This window comes from Diadema antillarum, unplaced genomic scaffold, assembly GCF_040938485.1.
Source record: "Diadema antillarum isolate AM-2024a unplaced genomic scaffold, OU_Dant_1.0 seq00000266_RagTag, whole genome shotgun sequence".
In the NCBI taxonomy this organism is placed as follows: domain Eukaryota; kingdom Metazoa; phylum Echinodermata; class Echinoidea; order Diadematoida; family Diadematidae; genus Diadema; species Diadema antillarum.
In genome coordinates this window covers 758,514-777,967 of record NW_027271303.1, presented here as the reverse complement: position 1 = coordinate 777,967, position 19,454 = coordinate 758,514, and the positions used below count along the sequence as shown (strand labels likewise).

Genomic DNA, 19,454 nt, shown 5'->3' with positions numbered 1-19,454 from the left:
TATTTGGTCCGCTACGTTTTCATCACTGTTTTCTTTGTAAAGAATATCCATGCATATTTATGAATATTCAAATAAGAAAATCTAAAATTTGAAGACTAGTTGAAATAGATAAAAGACATTGAAATCTAAAGTATTTATGCTGGGTTCAAACTTTATGTGTTTACAATTGTACCTACATTAATGTTCAGTTTTTCACAATTTCAGATTGTGTTATGAAGAGGTATTTTCATATGTTAATAGGCCTAATTAAGGTATGTTTGATTTAATCTTAGTAACCCTGTCTTCATGCATTACAACATTTGCCGATATATAAAAAGAATGTGATACAGATACATCAACTGGGAATAATAGGATGTAGTAGGTATATAGGTGGAGGACATTAGGAACATGTTAGGATATAGGATTATACAAGATTAGGATTAAGGTACATTCATCCCAGATTGTGCCTGTATAATCTAATATCTATACTTTTTTTAATGCTCAATAAAAGATAAACAGACGTTCTTAAAAGGTTTTCTGGACTTTTTTTGACGGACATAAAAGGTTCCCTAATCGTTCTGGAAATGGTCATAAGACTTTTTGAGACGTTCTTAAAAAGTTTCTTGAACGTTCTAGGCGGTTTTCAAAGGTTTTCTGGACGTCCGCAGAACGTCCACAGAACGTTTTGAATATTCTTACATTTTTCTGACGTCTATAACGTCCAAAAGGTTTTCTGCAGGTCATTAAAAAATTTCGAAAGGTTTTTTTAATATGTTTTAAACGTTTAAAAACGTTTTTATAACGTCCATTTGAAACGTTTTAAATACGTCGAAAACCTTCCACATAAAACGTTCTGAGAACGTTTTGACAAAAACGTCCAAATAACGAATTTGGAACGTTTCAAGAACGTTCAGAAAACGTCCAAATGTTAGCTGGGCAGCAAACTGGGCAGCAAGCTACTAGAACCTGCTAAATGTATTCATTTTGTGATATCGTTAGTGCTGTGTTTACTAATTTTCTTTATTTCGTCTTTTGCAGGGCTGTTTGCTGACTTGTTCGGAAGTTTTAATTATTCCTTTATGCTCCTGATCGTCCTAGACGCGTTGAACGTGCTGTTGATGTTACCTGTGAAGTGCAACCCGTCCAGTGGAACTGAAAAGGACGAAGAAATCGTCCCACCCAAGTCCGCATGCACTAACGGCCGATAGACATGATTTAAAGGAAGCCAAAATCCAAAGAGAAATGTGGATTGAGTGAAAGCAGCAGCATTATAGTAGAGCACATCAGTGAAAATTTGAGGAAAATCGGACAATCGATGCAAAAGTTATGAACTTTAAAAGTTTTGGTGTTGGAACCACTGGGTAAGGAGACTACTTGAGTCTATGACATCAAGTGTGGACAACAATAAAGAAAATATAAAGAAAAATCAACATGCTTTCACTTTTCTAGCGTAATGAAAGAGCTCTTCACTAACTACTTCGAGAAAGCAGGAGAAATAATTACTACCCTCAATTATGTCAGTATCAAGTTGATGGAATGTGTAATTTTCATGAAATTTTTTTTTTTGTGGAATTCTCTTTATATTTTCTTTATATTGTTGTCAACACATGGCGTCATGAACTCTAGTAGTCTCCTTATCCAGTCATTATAACTCCAAAACTTTAAAAATTCATAACTTTTGCATCAATCGTCCGATTTTCCTCAAACTTTCACTAATGTGCTCTACTAATGTTGCTGCTTTCACTCAATCCACATCGCAGTTTTGGTTTTGGTTTTGGTTTCCATGGTCGAGCTGAGCATCACAGAACGTGGTTCAATGGAGTTGCAAACTGTGTTGCATCACAGGAACTCCGAGTACATGATCCATGAGTGATACTTGCAAGGGGATCGAACACGCAAAATATCTTGCGTTTTATATAACACTGTGAAAGTTATAATGTACTGTACATTAACGTTGGCTTGAATGTATACCATATAACATTCCACATTATAATTCAGTTGAATTACGCTCTGACGTAGAAATTAGTTGAGATACTTGCTGGAATTTTTGAAGGTACAGTGTAGTTTAGATGGACTTTAAATTCACTTAGATTGCAAAAGTGACCCGAGCGAAAAGAACACTGGATATTTCCCTTCAATCCCACAACACGGATGAGTAATAAATGAAATATGTTGGGCAACACAAAGGATTATTTTCCCGAAAAGTGATATTCGCCACATGTTCAGTCAAATATCACAGATCCAGTCTTTTGTAAATGATTCCCCCAGCTACCACACTCTCCCTGTTATAAAGTCGTCGTATCCAAGTCGCCATAGAACTCTTATAAATTCTAATTTTATGCTTATATGCTTAAAAGAAATGCATATTTCCTCTTTTTAAGTTAATGTCAAATAAGACAAGTGATGGTTTCAGTGAAAGCAGTTCCGGACTTGTGACGGCAAGACAGTACAAGTATCCCAAATCGAGATTTCTATACGCGACTTGTCACCACTTTTCCGGGGAGGGAAACATATGAAAATTCAGTATTCCCGTAACTTTGTCATCTTTTGTCTGATTTGAATAAAATCATTGCTGTTGCGTTTAATCGATTTAAGCCTATAGAAGTGCAACAGCCAACTTGAACATAAAATTCTTTATAAACGGTGCTTGCCAGCAATTCAACCTCGCTGAAAGCCTGGTATTTGGCAATATTTACACACACACACAAATATAAAGAAAATCCAACATTTTTTCACGTATCTAGCTTAATGAAAGAGCACTTTCAGAAAGCAGAGGGAATGATATTACCTTTTAATAACAATATGTCAGTAACAAGTTGATGGTATGCGTAATTTCCATGAAAAATATATATATATTTTTGGAATTCTTCCTTTATTTTCTTTATATTGTTGCCCACACATGACGTCATGAACTCTAGTAGTCTCCTTGATCAGTCATTACAACACCAAAAATTTTAAAAATTCATTACTTTTGCATCGATTGTCCGATTTTCCTCAAACTTTTCCTGATGTGTTTCATTAATATTGCTGCTTTCCCGGCACTTAATCCACATTGCTATGGGGGTTTTGGTTTCCTTTAAAATAAAATGTGAGCAAAGGATATCAATAGCATATCATAGACGAAATAAAATGAATTCAATTATGTATGAGTTTAAAATATCATACACTTTTTTTAAGCCATAGTGTGAGCTGCATTTCTAGTTAACGTCTATATGATGAGTGTGCAGAAATAGTGCACAAACAGCATTGATTTCACAATTATTTGCTGTAATTTTTTACTGAGATATAGAAACGCCTTTGGATCTTCGTCTGCTGATGACATTGATGTGGATCTTGACATAACTACAATGGAAATTTACGGATTATTCTATAAACAGTCACAAATACTGCCGACCCTAAACTTAACTTCATCTTTGCCACACAGGTACACTTGTATTGTACAATGATTTCACCTTAAAAATATCAATTGCATTAGCAAACGTCTATAATATTTGTAATTACTTCGAGAGATAAAGGTTATTACGTGTTTTCTCACATTCTAACGAAATACATATAGGGCCTATAAATAACAATATAGGGTAAAATTGATTTTATGTTGATTTTGGAGGTCAATGTTTGCTGATAATAAATCCAAATAATCCTCGTCGTTTTGCTTTAAGTTGCACATTGTAATTCATTCCAGCCATGTCTGCTTGTATGCAACATGCTACTTGTACTATGTCACTGGTTTATTTGACATTGCGTTATGAGCCTACATTTAACCAAACAATATACTCACTAGTTTTGTCCGAACATGCATCAACGATAGGTTTCGGAAGCATTCACTGTCAGACTCAGAATTTATGAGATATGAACATACAATATAACTCAATCTTTCTGTTTGATACAATATAGATGTATTATCAATAATTTCATTCCCTCCCTCTTCAAATAACATTTATTCTTTTGAAAGAAAGAATACGGTTGGTCCTTTGAATGAACGATCATCAACAAATACCTGTATAATGTCTATACATTCCTTCATCTTGACAACCATAAAACAAACAAAAACAAACATGTGACAGTACCATATACAATTTCATTTTCTCTCCAAACATCGATTGTTCTATACTCTTAAAGAAAATAAACAATCAGTCCTTAAAAGACTATACCAGACATATGATGTAACCGTATAGCTTCCCATAGCACACACTCTTTTTTCCCCCGCGAAGCATACGTTCGGAGAACATTAAGCCCATGTTTCTTTGCTCTCCTATTGTTTTCCATGTCAGTCGACATTCACAAGTTGCCATCAAAGTGAGAAATGCAAGTACAATTCCTATGTAGGTCCTACTTCATTGCACAATTACACATTACCATGCGAAACATTAATACTTAAAAACGGTTATGTCACACTACAGTCTAGACTTGTGAGTAACCAAGGACGCTGGAATGTCGCGTGGACTGGTACAACCTGCAGAGAGAACAGGAAAGGGAACCGTCAGGAAAGGGAACCGTCGGTAAAAACAAAAAAGCAAACAAACTTTGTAGATGTTAAAGTACACAGGGTGTAAATGAATGATAGTAACTTAAGGCCTAAGGGCATAATATATAGTGTTTGGCTCAAATTCTTCCAAAAGCACCAAATTTGGCCCGCAAGTCACTTTATATTATATAATACATTTTCGATTGTTGACGGGCGCCAAGTCTGTCGCCTCCTGGGGTGGCCATGTTGGTTAAATCCAATATAGCCGCCATCCAGGTTAAAGGTCAATTGTAATTACAAAACCGAAAGGGTTTGTATTAGAAATATTTCCACCGAGGAGGCGTTTTTTTGTGTGTGTGTGCTAGAGAATGTGATCCTGATATCATTTCAACAATCAAAGGTCAACATCACCTCTTAAGGTCTCTTTCAAGGTCAAGTTTGAGTCAAATCAGCTAGGCAATCTGGGGCATTTCTAATAACCTCTTTAGGTATCTCACATCCTTTCGCTGAATAGTAATTATGTGAAACTCCTATTTGCCCTAATTTTCTTTTTTATACTCTATACTCCTTAACAAATGGGCCTGATGGCCAAGAGTGGTGCCCCCAGCCTCAATATTGCTCGTTGTCCAATATGGCCGCCATCCGGTTTGCATGATGGCCAAGGTGCTGAATCAGGGTACACTGTCAGAGGGTAATATCAACTGCATGATCAGTGTACATCTCTGTGGCAGCAGCTAAGCAGCAGGCGATGGTGCAGTGTAGTCTCCTGCTGAAATTGGACTAGACCTTTATGTCCTACAGTGTTAGTTCTAAAGGCAAATATACTCCCCAGCCGTGTCCAAGCACCTCAGAATGTTAATGGACCCTGAATGTCGTCATGACTGACGTAGTGACGGCATACCCAATACCCCCTTATGTATGTACCCCCTTAAATGGCGTTCTCTCTAAAATAAGATATCGAGTGAAAATATTCACTCTTGAAGGATTGAATACAAAAAAGAGTGAATTTAGAATGAAATTGGAGTGAATTTCGAGTGATAATGTTCATTTTCACTCGTTTTAGAGTGACCTCAGGGATCACTCCAAAATCTTCGAATGATCCCTGAGGTCACGCCAAAATGAGTGAAAATGAACATTTTCACTCAAAATTCACTCTAATTTCACTCTAAATTCACTCTTTTATTGTATTCACTCCTTCGAGAGTGAATATTTTCACTCAATTTTTTAGAGAGTACCTGTAAAACCTACTATGATGGCACCACCAGGGGATATGGTACCAAGTACATTAGTATATACCCTTAATGCTATTTTAAATAACTATCTCTTATAGGGAGATCTTACACTATAGTTGGAAAATAGCAACAAAATAATACTGTCCTGATTTACAATAAGGAATTCACTTAAACAATTAATGTCAGATTTAAATGTATTTAGTAGTGATCTCTTATAACACTTTCGAATTCACCTCCCTCAATTTTGAAAACCTATAAAAAACATAAATTGAAAACAGACACATTCAACGAAACAAGAATTCTTCGTCCAATTGATTTCCAAACTTTCTTCCATCCCAATATGCTGCAAGAGATTTACAGTTTATACAGGTACTTTTCAGCATTTCCCACATATTGCACTGCGTGACACTGCTTTATGTGTAATGATATGGAAAAATGGCAAAATCAAAATATGTCCGTGCTGGAAAGACACAGTGTCCCACAGTGTGTTCACACTGGTTCACATAGTCGACTATGTGAAAACGCTCGAATTTAATAGTGTGCTCTGAATATAAATTCACACTGTGGTGTAGTTTTTCACAGGGTATTCACACAGTAATGTTTTGTTTCACATTATGAATTAATGATTCACACTGTGAATTGATGATTCACGTTATGTTCACACTGCTAAAACGTCCGAATTCAACAGTGTGAAGAGATTTCACACTTTGTTTCACATTGTGTTTCACATAGTGGGACGTTGTGTCTCACATAGTGGGACGTTGTGTTTCACATTGTGGGACGTTGTGTTTCACATTGTGGGACGTTGTGTTTCACATTGTGGGACGTTGTGTTTCACATTGTGGGACGTTGTGTTTCACATTGTTCGACACTGTGTTCTTTCCAGCAGGGATGTTTATGTATTTTACATGGAATCAGTTCCTGTCTGTTGTCTTGGCAGAAATGCATCAATCTTGCAATGTTGTTTCCTATTTTCCCCTCCCATCACGAGTAAAATAAATGGAATGTGATGTTCAAAGTAGACGTGAAGTCGGAAAATGTAAGGCTGAATTGCAGGTGGCCTTCAATTAGTTTTTCACATTATATTGACATATTTAACAAAGATGCCTTTTGGTGAGTCTGGCTGTCAGGGACAGCCTGGTGGTAGTGTCACTGCCCGGAAAGCAGTAGATGACAGGTTCGAGTCCCACTGGTTCCTTTTTTTTCCGACATGTTTATTAATTTACAGATCAGCAATTACGATCTTAACAAATTTAGTTTGTAGAGGGAGACAAAAGTTGAAGAAAATCACACCCGAAAGCATTGTTTCTCTTCAAAAGACAGCGTTTCGATTAATCTGAACTTGGTGCTCTATACAAGACATTAACAGCCTATATACCTCCACCTTGAGACATCCGTAGGCGTTGTGGTGTGGAGTGGGATCTTTACATCTCTCATGAAGCGAGACTTTTCTCTTCCTTTCTTTTCTTTTCTTTTGTTTTCTTTTCTTTTCTTTTCCTTTCTTTTCTTTTCTTTTCCCCAGTAACAAATAAGCTCAGCAGGAAACAGAAGCATCCGCGCATAGTGTTCACATTTTCCATCACATGCTCTTAACATTGGAATTTTCATGTACACATTTTGCTTACATTTTGTTTTTGACAAATTTCTACATGATTCCACACGAGCGGATGATTATCAGTTGTCTTTCTGATATAATCTCTTGTGAAACAACGCATCGTTTCTCTTCAAAAGACCGCGTTTCGATTAATCTGAACTTGGCGCTCTATACAAGACATTCAAACCCACCTCCACCCTCCGTAGGCGTTGTGGTGTATAGAGTGGTGTTTGTTTGTTCATTTCCATCTGAGAAGATGGCTGGATAGCCCATATTCAGCTACGCTAAGCTGGTCTTCCATGGGGTCCAGTTGGATGTGAGATGGTGTGATCTTAACATCTCTCATGAAGCGAGACTTTTCTTTTCAATTCCCCAGTAACAAAGAAGCTCAGCTGGAAACATGGAAGCAACCGCGCATACTGTTTACATTTTCCATGACATGCTCTTAAAGGTCCTGTTTATTATCTTTGGGAGCAGTGATTTAAAAAAAAGAAATGTTCAAGATATCACATTCGATGCTTATGTGTTGGTCAGTTGTATCACAAAACCTCCTACCATATAAAAGTTTCGCAGTAAAGCCTGAAATTTAAGGAGATATAACTATTTTCTTCATAAACCATAACTGTTCACGGTTTAGTCTGAAAATGTTTTAATTATAACTATTGTTCACATTTTGTATATCTAACAGTACTTAACATCGATTATACTGCTTCATAATTTTACATTGGTTGTTTCTTTCTCTAACTCACATTTTAGAACTATTTTGAAGCACTAATGCTGGGTGTTTGTTTCATCTGCAACTGGTAAAATTATGCCTTTAACATTGGAATGTTCATGTACACATCTTGCCTGCGAAAGAATTACAAGCAACTTTTCAACACAATACATGTTCAAAATAAATCATTTGGTTCATACATAATTCACTCGGCAGAGTGATTTATACTTATTAGCGTCCGCGTACTCGGAACAGTTTTCGTTAAAGATACAATGTTTACAAGACTGCAAACAATGGAATGACTTGCAATTCAGACTATGTACATCTCTTCAAATGTCTTCAAACGTAAATTAAATTCATTCTTCTAAAATGATTAGGGACCAGCTGCTTCCTTGTATGTGTACTATACGTGTGTAAAAATCTCAAATAATTGTAATAATAATCACTCAGATTCCGTGGAGACATGTACATTGTGCGTATACTCTGGCATGTGTATATACAGTTGAACCTCTCTTATCCAGCCTCCCTTTATCCGGATCTCTCTATTATACGACGCAATCTCGCCGTGATTATTTTTAAAATAATTACGAGAGGAAAGGGGGATTCCCAACTCCTTGAGATCTCCTACACAAACACACATGAATTACATATACTTGACACATTTCTTAATGTATTATTTAGGTAAATCATCCCAAGAATTTATAAAAGAAAATGATTTCATTCTTGCAAACACGAACCTCTATTTTGGGGTCTGTTACTGAGTGTAACAATGAAAAGGTTGCAGTATAGTATACACATTACTACATGTGGTACTACAATGGGCTACATCAGTACATGTGTATGTATATGTACATGTGTAAAGCATTGAGTCTCCCGTATTCGGCCAAATCCCTTATCCAGATCAGAGCCCCGGTGTTCAACTGTACATGTATTATGTATTATCATGTATATATAATGTAGTGAGTAAACTCTCTGTACACGGACTGTCCTACTTCAGCGGGGGGGGGGGGGGGGGGGGGGGGTGAGGGTCCGACAAATCACTCAAATCCAAGTTACTGATGTTTTATTGGAAAAATATGCCCTAGAAATCAATCCTTTTGAGATATGTCATTGGAATCGACAACACAATTTGCACATTTACAAGAAATACATAATGTATATCGTATTTGTCTCTTAATTGCTGCCTTTTGGCAGGGTGCATATGGGGCGGGTATACAGGTTTGACCGATTTGCTATAGTGCATTACAGTGCCGTGAATATTTCTTCCCCGGGGACAGGGTGACGTGCACTTCACAATTCCATGTTCAATTTTCCTAAAGAGTACACCTAAACGAAATTTGTGTTTGTGTGTGTGTGTGTGTGTGTGTGTGTGTGTGTGTGTGTGTGTGTGTGTTTGTATGTGTTTGTGTTTTTTCAAGCGTTATCGGAAGCCCGTCTCTTTGCCTACTTTTTGCATAATCTAACTGGGACGGAAATTTTTCGTAGTCGTCACGTAGGCCTGCAGGTTTTTTTTTTTCTTTTTGTCCTGAATATTCGTTTTCGTCAGTTCTTAATCATTTCTGATCTACATATTGATGCTAACAACTTATGTTTCCCTGGAAACCTTTAATTCCTATTTCGTATAGGTTTCCTTCGTGTTTTTCTCTCTGCTCTTTACAGGAGTAATGTCAGCATGAATGACAGTCAGTAAATGTTGAGAGTGCACCCCCCCCCCCATTACAGCTCAAACTAGAACGTAATATAGGTAGCAATATATTTTTATGTCTAATATAAGCCTAATTATTGTTATCGCAGTCTGAATACAATCCCGTGAACCTAACTACATACTCTTAGAAAGATGTTGGTAATGAGGTAATAATGACTGTAGGCCTTTAATTGCTGCCGTTGATATGAAAAACAGACATAATATTGTATATAAGTTGTGGGACAGCTATGTAACTTCCACTCCCTACCCTTTCCAGCCGCCAGCCCTTTCAAGAGAAGGGGAGGGGAGCCTCTATACTTTCGAAGCCATGAATCTCTTGTGTAAAAAGTAATGCTTTCAGAAGAATCTGAACTAAACACTTCTAACACATATAACAGAGATGCCAACTTTTACTGCAGGTTGAATGGAAAATATTCTTTTCCCCAAAATTATATTCCTACGCATGCCCAGTATACTACACAAATGAAGAATTACTGTTTTTTCACCAGAAAAATGCCTTTCCAGCCCTCAGCAACTGCAATGCTATTTCCAACGTTGCCTTCCCTGCTACAGTCGCTGGAGGCAAACCATCGTTTGAAATAATCCCTTTCGAATATATAGTGGGTTAACCCACAAATGACATTTAGGGTGACTTTATGAGATAAAGTTGATCTCAGATCACAAAAATAACTTAAGAATCTTAAACCCTTTTTAGCTTTTAAACTGCTATTTATCTTCAAACCGAGATGGCGGCCATATTTTATTTTGCCAAAATGGCCATCCCAGAGGATACCCTTCTTGGCGCCCTTCAAAAATCCAAATAGGGTATTTTGGTCTGGGCTATACATACAGGGCATGTGTGCCAAATTTGGTGCTTATGGAAGAATTTGAACCAAAAAGTCCCCTGCGCCCTTCACTAACTGGGAAGTGGTAACAACAACAACAACAACAACAACAACAACAACAACAACAACAATAACAAAGGAGTGGTTAATCATCGCAGGTTATCGAAGAGATACAGGTCAATGGCGATTATCAGGCAAAAGTTGTTATGTATCCAAAAGGAAAAAAAATCATCTGTCATGGTGCTTTTCATGGTTCAACTGGAAACATGAAAGCCATGCGCGAGACAAAGTATGATGATATTAAACTTTCGGATTTGGTGTTTTTTTTTTTCTAATCTTATGAAAAACTGGAAATTTCACAATTTTATGTCTACAAACTATATAATGCCAAGTTGTTAAGGGATGACATACTCACTTTGCCATTTACATATTTATATTATTGACCGTTCAAAAACTGTTTCCTGAAAAATTAGCGAAACTTCAAACTGTCATAACTTCTTTATTTTTTCCCCAATTTCGATCAAAATTTTACTGTTGAACTAAGTATTGTAATATTTTACTCTTTCTTATCAGACTAACTTATATTTGGACCGGATTTCCCCTTTAAAGGGGATGGCTAGTAACCGATCACTGGGAATCAGTGGGAATGCTGAGGGATGATTGTTCCAATCCTTGTGGGATTCATAAGAGTACATTATATATCTACTGTTGTGTGAAAATTATTTGCTTCAGAAGGGTCTCATATTCAAGTAATGTGCAGATTAATGCCCCATCACTGACCAGGGACGCTTACCTGGAAACATTAAACTGCACATTACTTGAATATGAGACCATTCTGAAGCAAATAATTTTCACACAAGAATAGATATATAATGTACTCTTAAATGAATCCCACAATTTGGAACAATCATCCCTCAGCATTCCCACTGATTCCCACTGATCAGTGAGGGTGGGATATCACGGAGCACGCGAACGATTTGCGAAGGACGCGAATGACAAAAATCCAACATTCGGAAAAGTTTTTCTCCGAATGTTTTCCGACAATGAAGCCGAAAACTATTCTTGCGCAATTTGTGCGAAGTTTCCACGACGTATGTGCGAATGTCGTGTGTATCATTGCTAAAGTACAGCATGTTACGTACACGAAGAACACGCTACGGAAATGCGAAAAACGAAAAATTTTCAATAATTATGGGAGAAAATGTACCCAAGGAGAGGTGGAAGCTGTCTTGAGTTGCATTTTTTCTTTCCTCTATTTCTCCTTTCTTTTTCTCTCATTTCTCTATCGTGTGCTTGCCTACATTTTTTCCCTAGGACGTATCTCCACTAGTAAAGCATTTGATCTTTTTTTTTTGCAGTTCCTCCAACACATAATCTCTATACTTCAAATAAAATTTTACATACTTTAGATTAATTTTAAGAGTATTCTGCGATTTTTTTTTGTATATCAAACATTTCTTTCTCTTTGCTAGTCTTTAATTTCTTTTGTTACTATAGTTGTTAATAATTGTTTGATGTTTAGGTGTATGCTACAATTTTTATTTGTAGAAAACGTATAGGTCATACATCCCCCAAACGTGCGCTAAACGTTCGCGAGAATGTCTCAAAAGGTACGCGAACAGTTTGCGATTACGTCGTAAAATGATCGGAAAAACTTCGCAGATTTCGCGTAACATACGCGAGACATTCTCCATAAAGTTTCGGAGTCTGTTTGGGGTTTCACGAACATTTTGCGAACATCGCGCGTGTCTTGCGAAGGTCTTGCGCATATGACGAGGCTTTAAAGACACTTTCAAGAACAATTCACGAGCAAATCACGACCAAGTGTGCGGAAAAGGTTCGCAGAAAATTTCAAACTTTTTTGAAATTCTCGCCGAAGTAAAAACGACATTCGCGAACAATTGACGACGCTTTCGAACCCTCACGTTCGTTTGGCGATCTTTTGCAGACCAAAATGCGAATGCTGGATTTTGCCATTCGCGTCCTTCGCAAATCGTTCGCGTGCTCCGTGAAATCCCACCCTACTAGCCATCCCCTTTAACGGTATCAGTCTTAGTACAGTTACACCCCCCCCCCCCACACACACACATACACACGTTTGTTTGTTTTGTGTTCCTTGAAGGTTTGCATGGTGAAGTATGAGGGAGGATTGCGGTGACACCGTTTGTCACCATTTTGTTTGTTTGTCTTGTTGGGTTTTTTTCCCCTGCTTCTTGTTATTCTGCTTCTTTCAAATTGGTGCACAATTTCCCGTTTGCGCCTATAGAGATTGCGCAAATATTCTGCTCTGTTTACGGCGTCGTGTGGTTTTCAGGGCATCGCTTACCTGTGTAGTGCTTTTATACAGATAAAGGGACTCTACGTTCTCCAAGTATGTATATGAAAAAGAGCTCAGATGCAGAAAAAAAGAGCTCATACTACCCCAGCCAGTGTATGCATGTCAACTTTTGAATACAATGGAACCATAACAAAATGATATGGCATAAGTATGAAAAAAAAAAAGAATGCGTGCTCAGGAACAGTGCAATCGAGATACTCGCTTATAGCGATGACTATATATATGTAGGATTTTAGATTTGCAGTGTAGCGGATTCAATATCGCTGTTGATGATAACAATAAAGTGCCCTGTTGGAGTAGTGTTTGTCTTTCAGCCTTTTTTTTTTTTTGTTATTGCCTTAAGCTTGAAAAGACCTGGACTTCAAACAGTTTCCTAATTTTGTGTCGTCGTGTGTTAACAACTTACCTGTGATGCCCAGAGCTACGTCAAACTCTCTTCGGATGATTGAGAGGACTGTAGTAACGCCTGCCGCACCCTGCAAGAATATGAATTAATCACATGCAGTTGAGAAAATGCTGATGCTGATCTTGCTACTCGTCCCTGGACGTCGCTTCGCACGCGTATGTTGATATACACGTACAATGTATATAGTGTATCACAGCTTTACATAATGTCACGTAGCTATTTACAGGGCCGGTGTAAGGGGGGGGGGGGGGAATCGCCACCCCCACCCACACCCCCCCCCCCCAATTTTTTGCACAATACATAGGAATACATTGGGAGTAACCAGTCCCTCCCCCCCCCCCCCCCCAATTTTTTTTTTCTTTTTTGGCGCGGGCCTTTTTTTCATAGTGCTTGTCAGCTGAAGGAACCCGGAAGTGGCACCAGAAATATAAACTGCCCCCCCTTTTTTTTTAAACGTGGCGCCGTGATTTAGTGATTTGTGAAATCTAACAAAATGTAATTGTTATATTTGAGTATGGTTGTACTTGTACATTGTCAAGCATAGAAAACAGAGCAGCATTATTCTACTATAGATATGCTTTATTATACACGATAATAATGTAAATTTTGCGCATGCGGAGCATGATGCGGGTTTGGGACCAAAATGTTGCGGGTATAGCTTCACATCGCTCTCACTATGCGTAGTTTTCTTGATATAAGTGTGACCTCGTGCGCAGACCCACGAGAAATAATTGAAAGTAAATTATGATTATCTTGATAACAATAAAGAAAAGAGGGCCGGCTGTTGCAGTCAGGAAGTAATTCTTACATCACACGCCAGTCCCCACAAGACCGGTTTTCCGATGAAGACGGCCCTTGCCCCCAGTGCAAGAGCCTTAAGGACATCTGTTCCACTTCTAACTCCTCCGTCAAGGTACACCTCTAAACCTTGACCTTTGACCGCCGACACCACCTCTGAGAGAACGTCGATCTACAAGCATTGATAAACAAACATAAGCACGAAATTACGCATTGCACATGGAGGGCGCTCTCGCCACAACGGACGCGGTTGTAACGAAATTTCTTTGCAACGAAGTAAAAATATTCAGGTCCCAAAATGATTTTGCATATTTTGTACTTGTATATCTCCATTATATACAATGTACGTTGATTTTGTTCGACCGAACCGAAATTTCAAAATGACGAAAGAAAACTGCCCGTCCCGAAGAGTACGTTATAACGGGAGTCGCCTGGAGGTCAAAAACATGCATAAATACGGGTGACTCACTTTCAGTAAAGAAGTCCTCGGTACTTTTTATTTCCTTATATTGAAATTTCGTTATAGCAGAACAAATAAAGTCCATAAAGATATATAATAATAATTTGGGGCCCAGGATTTTTACTTCGTTATAGCTAAATTTCGTTACGACCTTGTTCGTTGTAATGGGAGCGGTGTACATCTGTGTACATGCGGCTTTAGTTTCATATATCAGGGAGGGGACTGGGATCCCACCTCCCTGCATTTATGCAGTTTTGCCGCTATTTATACAACAGTTACTGGTATAACGTCGATGTGGTTGCTTCGATATGCTGGTATTATAAGTTATTCTGTATTTCCTTATCATAAATGAACACAATGTTTCACAAAACATGTGAGCATCACACACGACGATGGACTGACATGTTATCATGTTGACCAGCAGCCAGAAATATGTTTTAAGCTTGATATCAATCGTATCGACTTTTGTTTTCTTCTTTGGCGATTTGAATTAGATTTTGTGTAATCCGTAACAGACGCACCGGAGCAGGAATGCCGTCAATATGTCTACCACCGTGTGCTGATACTATGATCCCCGAAACTCCCGCGTCCGCCGCCTCGCGAGCAGCCTCACCTACGCAGAATCGTGAAACATATGGAGACACAGAGAGATTTATCATGAATAAAGTGATCTCATGATAATCGTTTTGAAACTTCAGCGTCGCTTTAGGAATGTTATCGACTAACCTAGTTTTGAGTCATTGTAAAGAAAATTCGCGTATCCATTCATAATTTTACCTTTATTTTTTTATTGAGATGGCTAGAGTGGTATGTTACTAAAGAAAGTTTCGAAGCTGAAAAACACTTTTTTTTTCGTTTATAATGTGTCTTTAAAAAGTTTGAAGACTGTAAGTAAGGCAGTTTGCAAGAATTTCAAGTCTGCTGCAATCAATTAAATGCAATCATAAGTCTTGATTATTTTTTCACGAATTCTCAAGGAACTCAGAGGGCTCAAAAACAAGGCCATAATCCTTTACATATTGTATACGTAACTGCCATTAATCCTTCTCTAAAGCTGGATTGCAAAGAAGGAAAAGACTTGATCATGACAAATTAACAAAACGGTATAATTATTGATCAACACTAACCTCAACAAAAATGGATTCTTTCACGATGGATATATCGTTTGTTTCAGATGAACGATTGGGAGAAAGTGAATGGTTTTACCATAAAAGACTTGAACCAAGCTATCAAACAAGTCATGGAAATAAGAAAAACATATCAATAAAACTTACCCGTTAGGATGCCTTTTAATACCACTGGTAGCTTCGTGATTGATTTTAGCCATTGGATATCATCCCAGGTCATAGGTCGCTCCCATTGGGCGGATGCGTACTGGCGTAAATTTGTGTCACCAGAACGAATAGCAGCGTTTACTTCCGGCAAGTCTATGGCTAAGTTCACTGGTCTGTTAGATGAAACAAGTATATCCATAGGTAACTGTTCTTTCAAGACACTAGTATGGGCTGGGAAATCTCCAAGAAACTAGTTAAAATGTGATTAATTCAGAGAGGTATTATTTGTTTGTTTGATGTTTTTCAGAGAGGCTGTCAGAACTTGACAGTAGATATAAAATATAAACAGAACAATTCAAAGATACAGAAACTAAACAAAACTCAATTGAAACATAGAGAGGTAATACAAATATCAACAGAGAAAAAAATGCAACAGACTTAAAAACAATTAGCATATCATCAACAGCAAAGCGATAAATGATAATAGCCATTTGAGGTGTAAATTATCAAATTGCGAAAAATATATGTGCTGTTGTTGCTGTTGTTGTTATTTGTACACAAAAAAGCCCATAGCATAATTACCAGTGTGAATGATATGATTGGCATAATATGCGTATACACACGAAAGTATACACATTACTTTCGTGGGCCTACCGTAATGTCGGGTCGTCGTAGTACCTGCCCCCGGTGTGTTTTTTCGAGAAAGTGCGATCGCCGATCAGAGGCAGATCGATTGTTACGACAAGCGCTGTAAAGCCCGCCCTCTCCGCCTCCCTCACGATGTGAACGTTGTGCTGTCGATTTTTTACGAGATACACCTGCATCCATCGCAACCCGCGTCCGCTACTCCGGCCCACTTCGGCGATGCTGACGTTGGAGGCGGAAGAGAGAGTGAAGAGTGTGTTGGCATCGGCAACCCCTGTGACGCAATCGATTTTCGAGATGTATGTAATTATCGGAATGAACTGGAATTATCGGAATGAACTATTTCGTCTGGGAATGTCCTTGAAATTGTATACCTTACAAACTGAATGGATTTTATAGGGATGGTATAGTACAAAGAAGGATTGAGCTTTTTGCGAGATACCAAGAATTTTGAAGAGGAATGGCTGAGGAAGAGGCATGGCAAAAGCGATCCTAATAAAAGCTGCGTCCCACCTTTCATTATAGGATAGCTCTTTTTGGATATCTCAGCCATTTCACTACCAGTTTTTATCAATAAACGTTGAATTTCTCTTGCAATTCCATGCTCTTTCATATTTCATAAGAGGTTTTTCAGTATCTCACACACACACACAAAAAAAATGTTAGAAAACTGAAGTTAGGTCTCAACCAAAACTATACCATCCCTTTAAGCCTAAAGGCCCTGCCGAAACATTCGTCTGAAAATATAGGTCCTACGTCATATTGTACAAACAGTGGATGGGTTTAAAGTCTAAAGGCCCTGTTAGATCAATTGTCTTTTACATATTGTATCCAAACAATGAAAGGACTTGAAGTCTAAAGGTCTTGCGCAGAACTATTGTCGGAGAACGTCCACGACATTGCATATACAAACAGGTTAATGGCAGCGCCAGTTATCACTTTCATTTATATTCTCCGTCGCATCTAAATCATGTTTTGTCGTGAACTTCGTCATGTATTGTCGTAAGCAAAGTTATGAGGTGGGACATATTAATTACCGCTAAGTTTCACAAAGTCATCAGGTTGCTGAAGCCACCTGAAAGGTAATGATTTCAATAGCAACACATGCAACTCGTAAAAGTTTCGACATTGCCTCGTGCCTCAAGAACAACAACTACAAAATCTAGTTTGGTTGTAGCCTGTATATGTCTCCTCAAAAGATACCGCATCAAATACTAAGTCTTGTAGGTATAGATAGGAGGCAGATGTGTACAGTGTGCTTTCCAAGAGATGACATCAAATTGCACGCTGCAGCTCGCTTAATGATTGAGTGATGACGTCAGACTGTTGATATCAGTTCATTAGTTGTCTGTCAACCTGTCTGTATACTAAGTACTTTCATACCTACCATGTTTTTCATAAAACTACTCACCTTTCGCTGTAGCGACCTCAGCGTCCGGATGAGCGAAGCGATGGTTTGACGTTGGTCCCACGCATATGGGCATGCTGATTGGCTGACCTAGAACGGAGGTGGAAAGAGACCGCTTGCTGACGTCACACAGAATGCGAGGTCTTATAACATAGCTGTCGACAGAAAACAGAACAGGTCGCGAATGTCGAATTTTTGAGCACCCATCACGTTTATCTTTGTATTCTGCGATATGAACAGTCGAACAACTCGGAGAACTTTGTCAGGCGATTGAAAATAAAAAAAAAATGAAACCTACATAACTTTAAAAAAGGTAGAAGTTTCAGCATACTAGTAATATTAACAAAAAAAATCATGAAGATAATACGAAAAACTGAAATTGTACACGATTTTGTGTAATAATGGCATCTATTACAATTACTTTTAAGCAACTGAGTTGGGATGATACCAAGTTGTGCCATTACAAATCCGTACCAAACGTTTTAATTCACCCATGTAGGATATAATTATGCTCATGCGTCAATTCACCCTAAAACCCTATCACAACCCTATCCCTAACCCTAACCCCTAAGACCAGAGCAATTGTCGCAAGAGCAAATGTCGTGTCACCGTGAAATATACAGAGCAGCTTGCCAGTGTTGGTTTCTCTCACGCTTTTCATTCAACCGACACGGCACGGTATTGATTGGTCAATGTGTCCCAAGCTGAAACCATTGTAAACAATGCCCAGTATTGTTATCACTAGCGCAGGTATCCATCGTAAATCATACATCACGTTCCACCGCACACGATATTGTTATAAACACACATAAATGTATGGTCAGGCGATACCGAGAAAAGCAAGACATCCCCCTTGTCAATCATAGTAAAATAATAATGAAAATAAAAGATTTGTGGAAGGAAAATTCTGATTACCATGATTGTAGTCTTACCGGTCAAAGGCTGCGGAGCTGTCCCTATATGTTACCCTCCTTCCAGATGCATCGTCATAGAACGCCCAAGCTTCGGGGGATAACACTTCTTTGGCCCGAAGACGAAAATCTTCAAGAGTGAATAAGGACTTCCCGTCATTACTCGCCATGCTTACACTTTATGTTTAATGCGAACCCGATGAAATTAATAGGCAAGCCCGCAGGCCTACGAATTACTAGTAATGAATTGTTACGTTGTCCAGTTTCCACAACGCTCTGTATAGTATGGCCACACAGTAGCCCTACACATAACATGGAAATGCGTTTCTCTACCGTAACAATACGTTTCAACCTTGAAGTTGTTTACGCCAGATAAAGCCGGGGTTTTGCTGTTGTTGTTTTTTTTTGTCAAGTTCGTTGCTTCATTCTTTAGATAGTTGGTCAACGGATCGACTATATATCAGGGAAGTGACCGAGTCTCACCTACCTGACTATATATGATGTTGGTCAGAGGTTCTGCATGTTCCGCTGAGTAACCGTGACTATTGTCTTTGTCTATGAGGTGACTGACTGTGTCCTGGTTTTCCTTGATGTAGTGCATAGTGTACACGAGTCAATAACCAATGAGTGCAAACTGTAGCCGTGGCCTTACGAAAGTGTAACTGGACGGATGAGATATATCCAGAGTCAGACATATACG

At 38.4% G+C, this 19,454-nt stretch overlaps 1 protein-coding gene across 1 annotated transcript; it reads right to left on the bottom strand.

Moving 5' to 3' along the window:
- Positions 1–4,373: 4,373 nt before the first annotated feature.
- LOC139729835 (2-Hydroxyacid oxidase 1-like) lies at positions 4,374–18,924 on the bottom strand. The gene is made up of 8 exons (XM_071640759.1): positions 18,776–18,924; positions 17,847–17,998; positions 16,445–16,709; positions 15,791–15,963; positions 15,038–15,129; positions 14,067–14,228; positions 13,259–13,328; positions 4,374–4,432 (listed from the first exon to the last, which is right to left on the bottom strand). Exons 1-8 carry the CDS (start codon positions 18,922–18,924, stop codon positions 4,374–4,376), a joined length of 1,122 nt encoding a protein of 373 aa, XP_071496860.1.
- Positions 18,925–19,454: the final 530 nt, after the last annotated feature.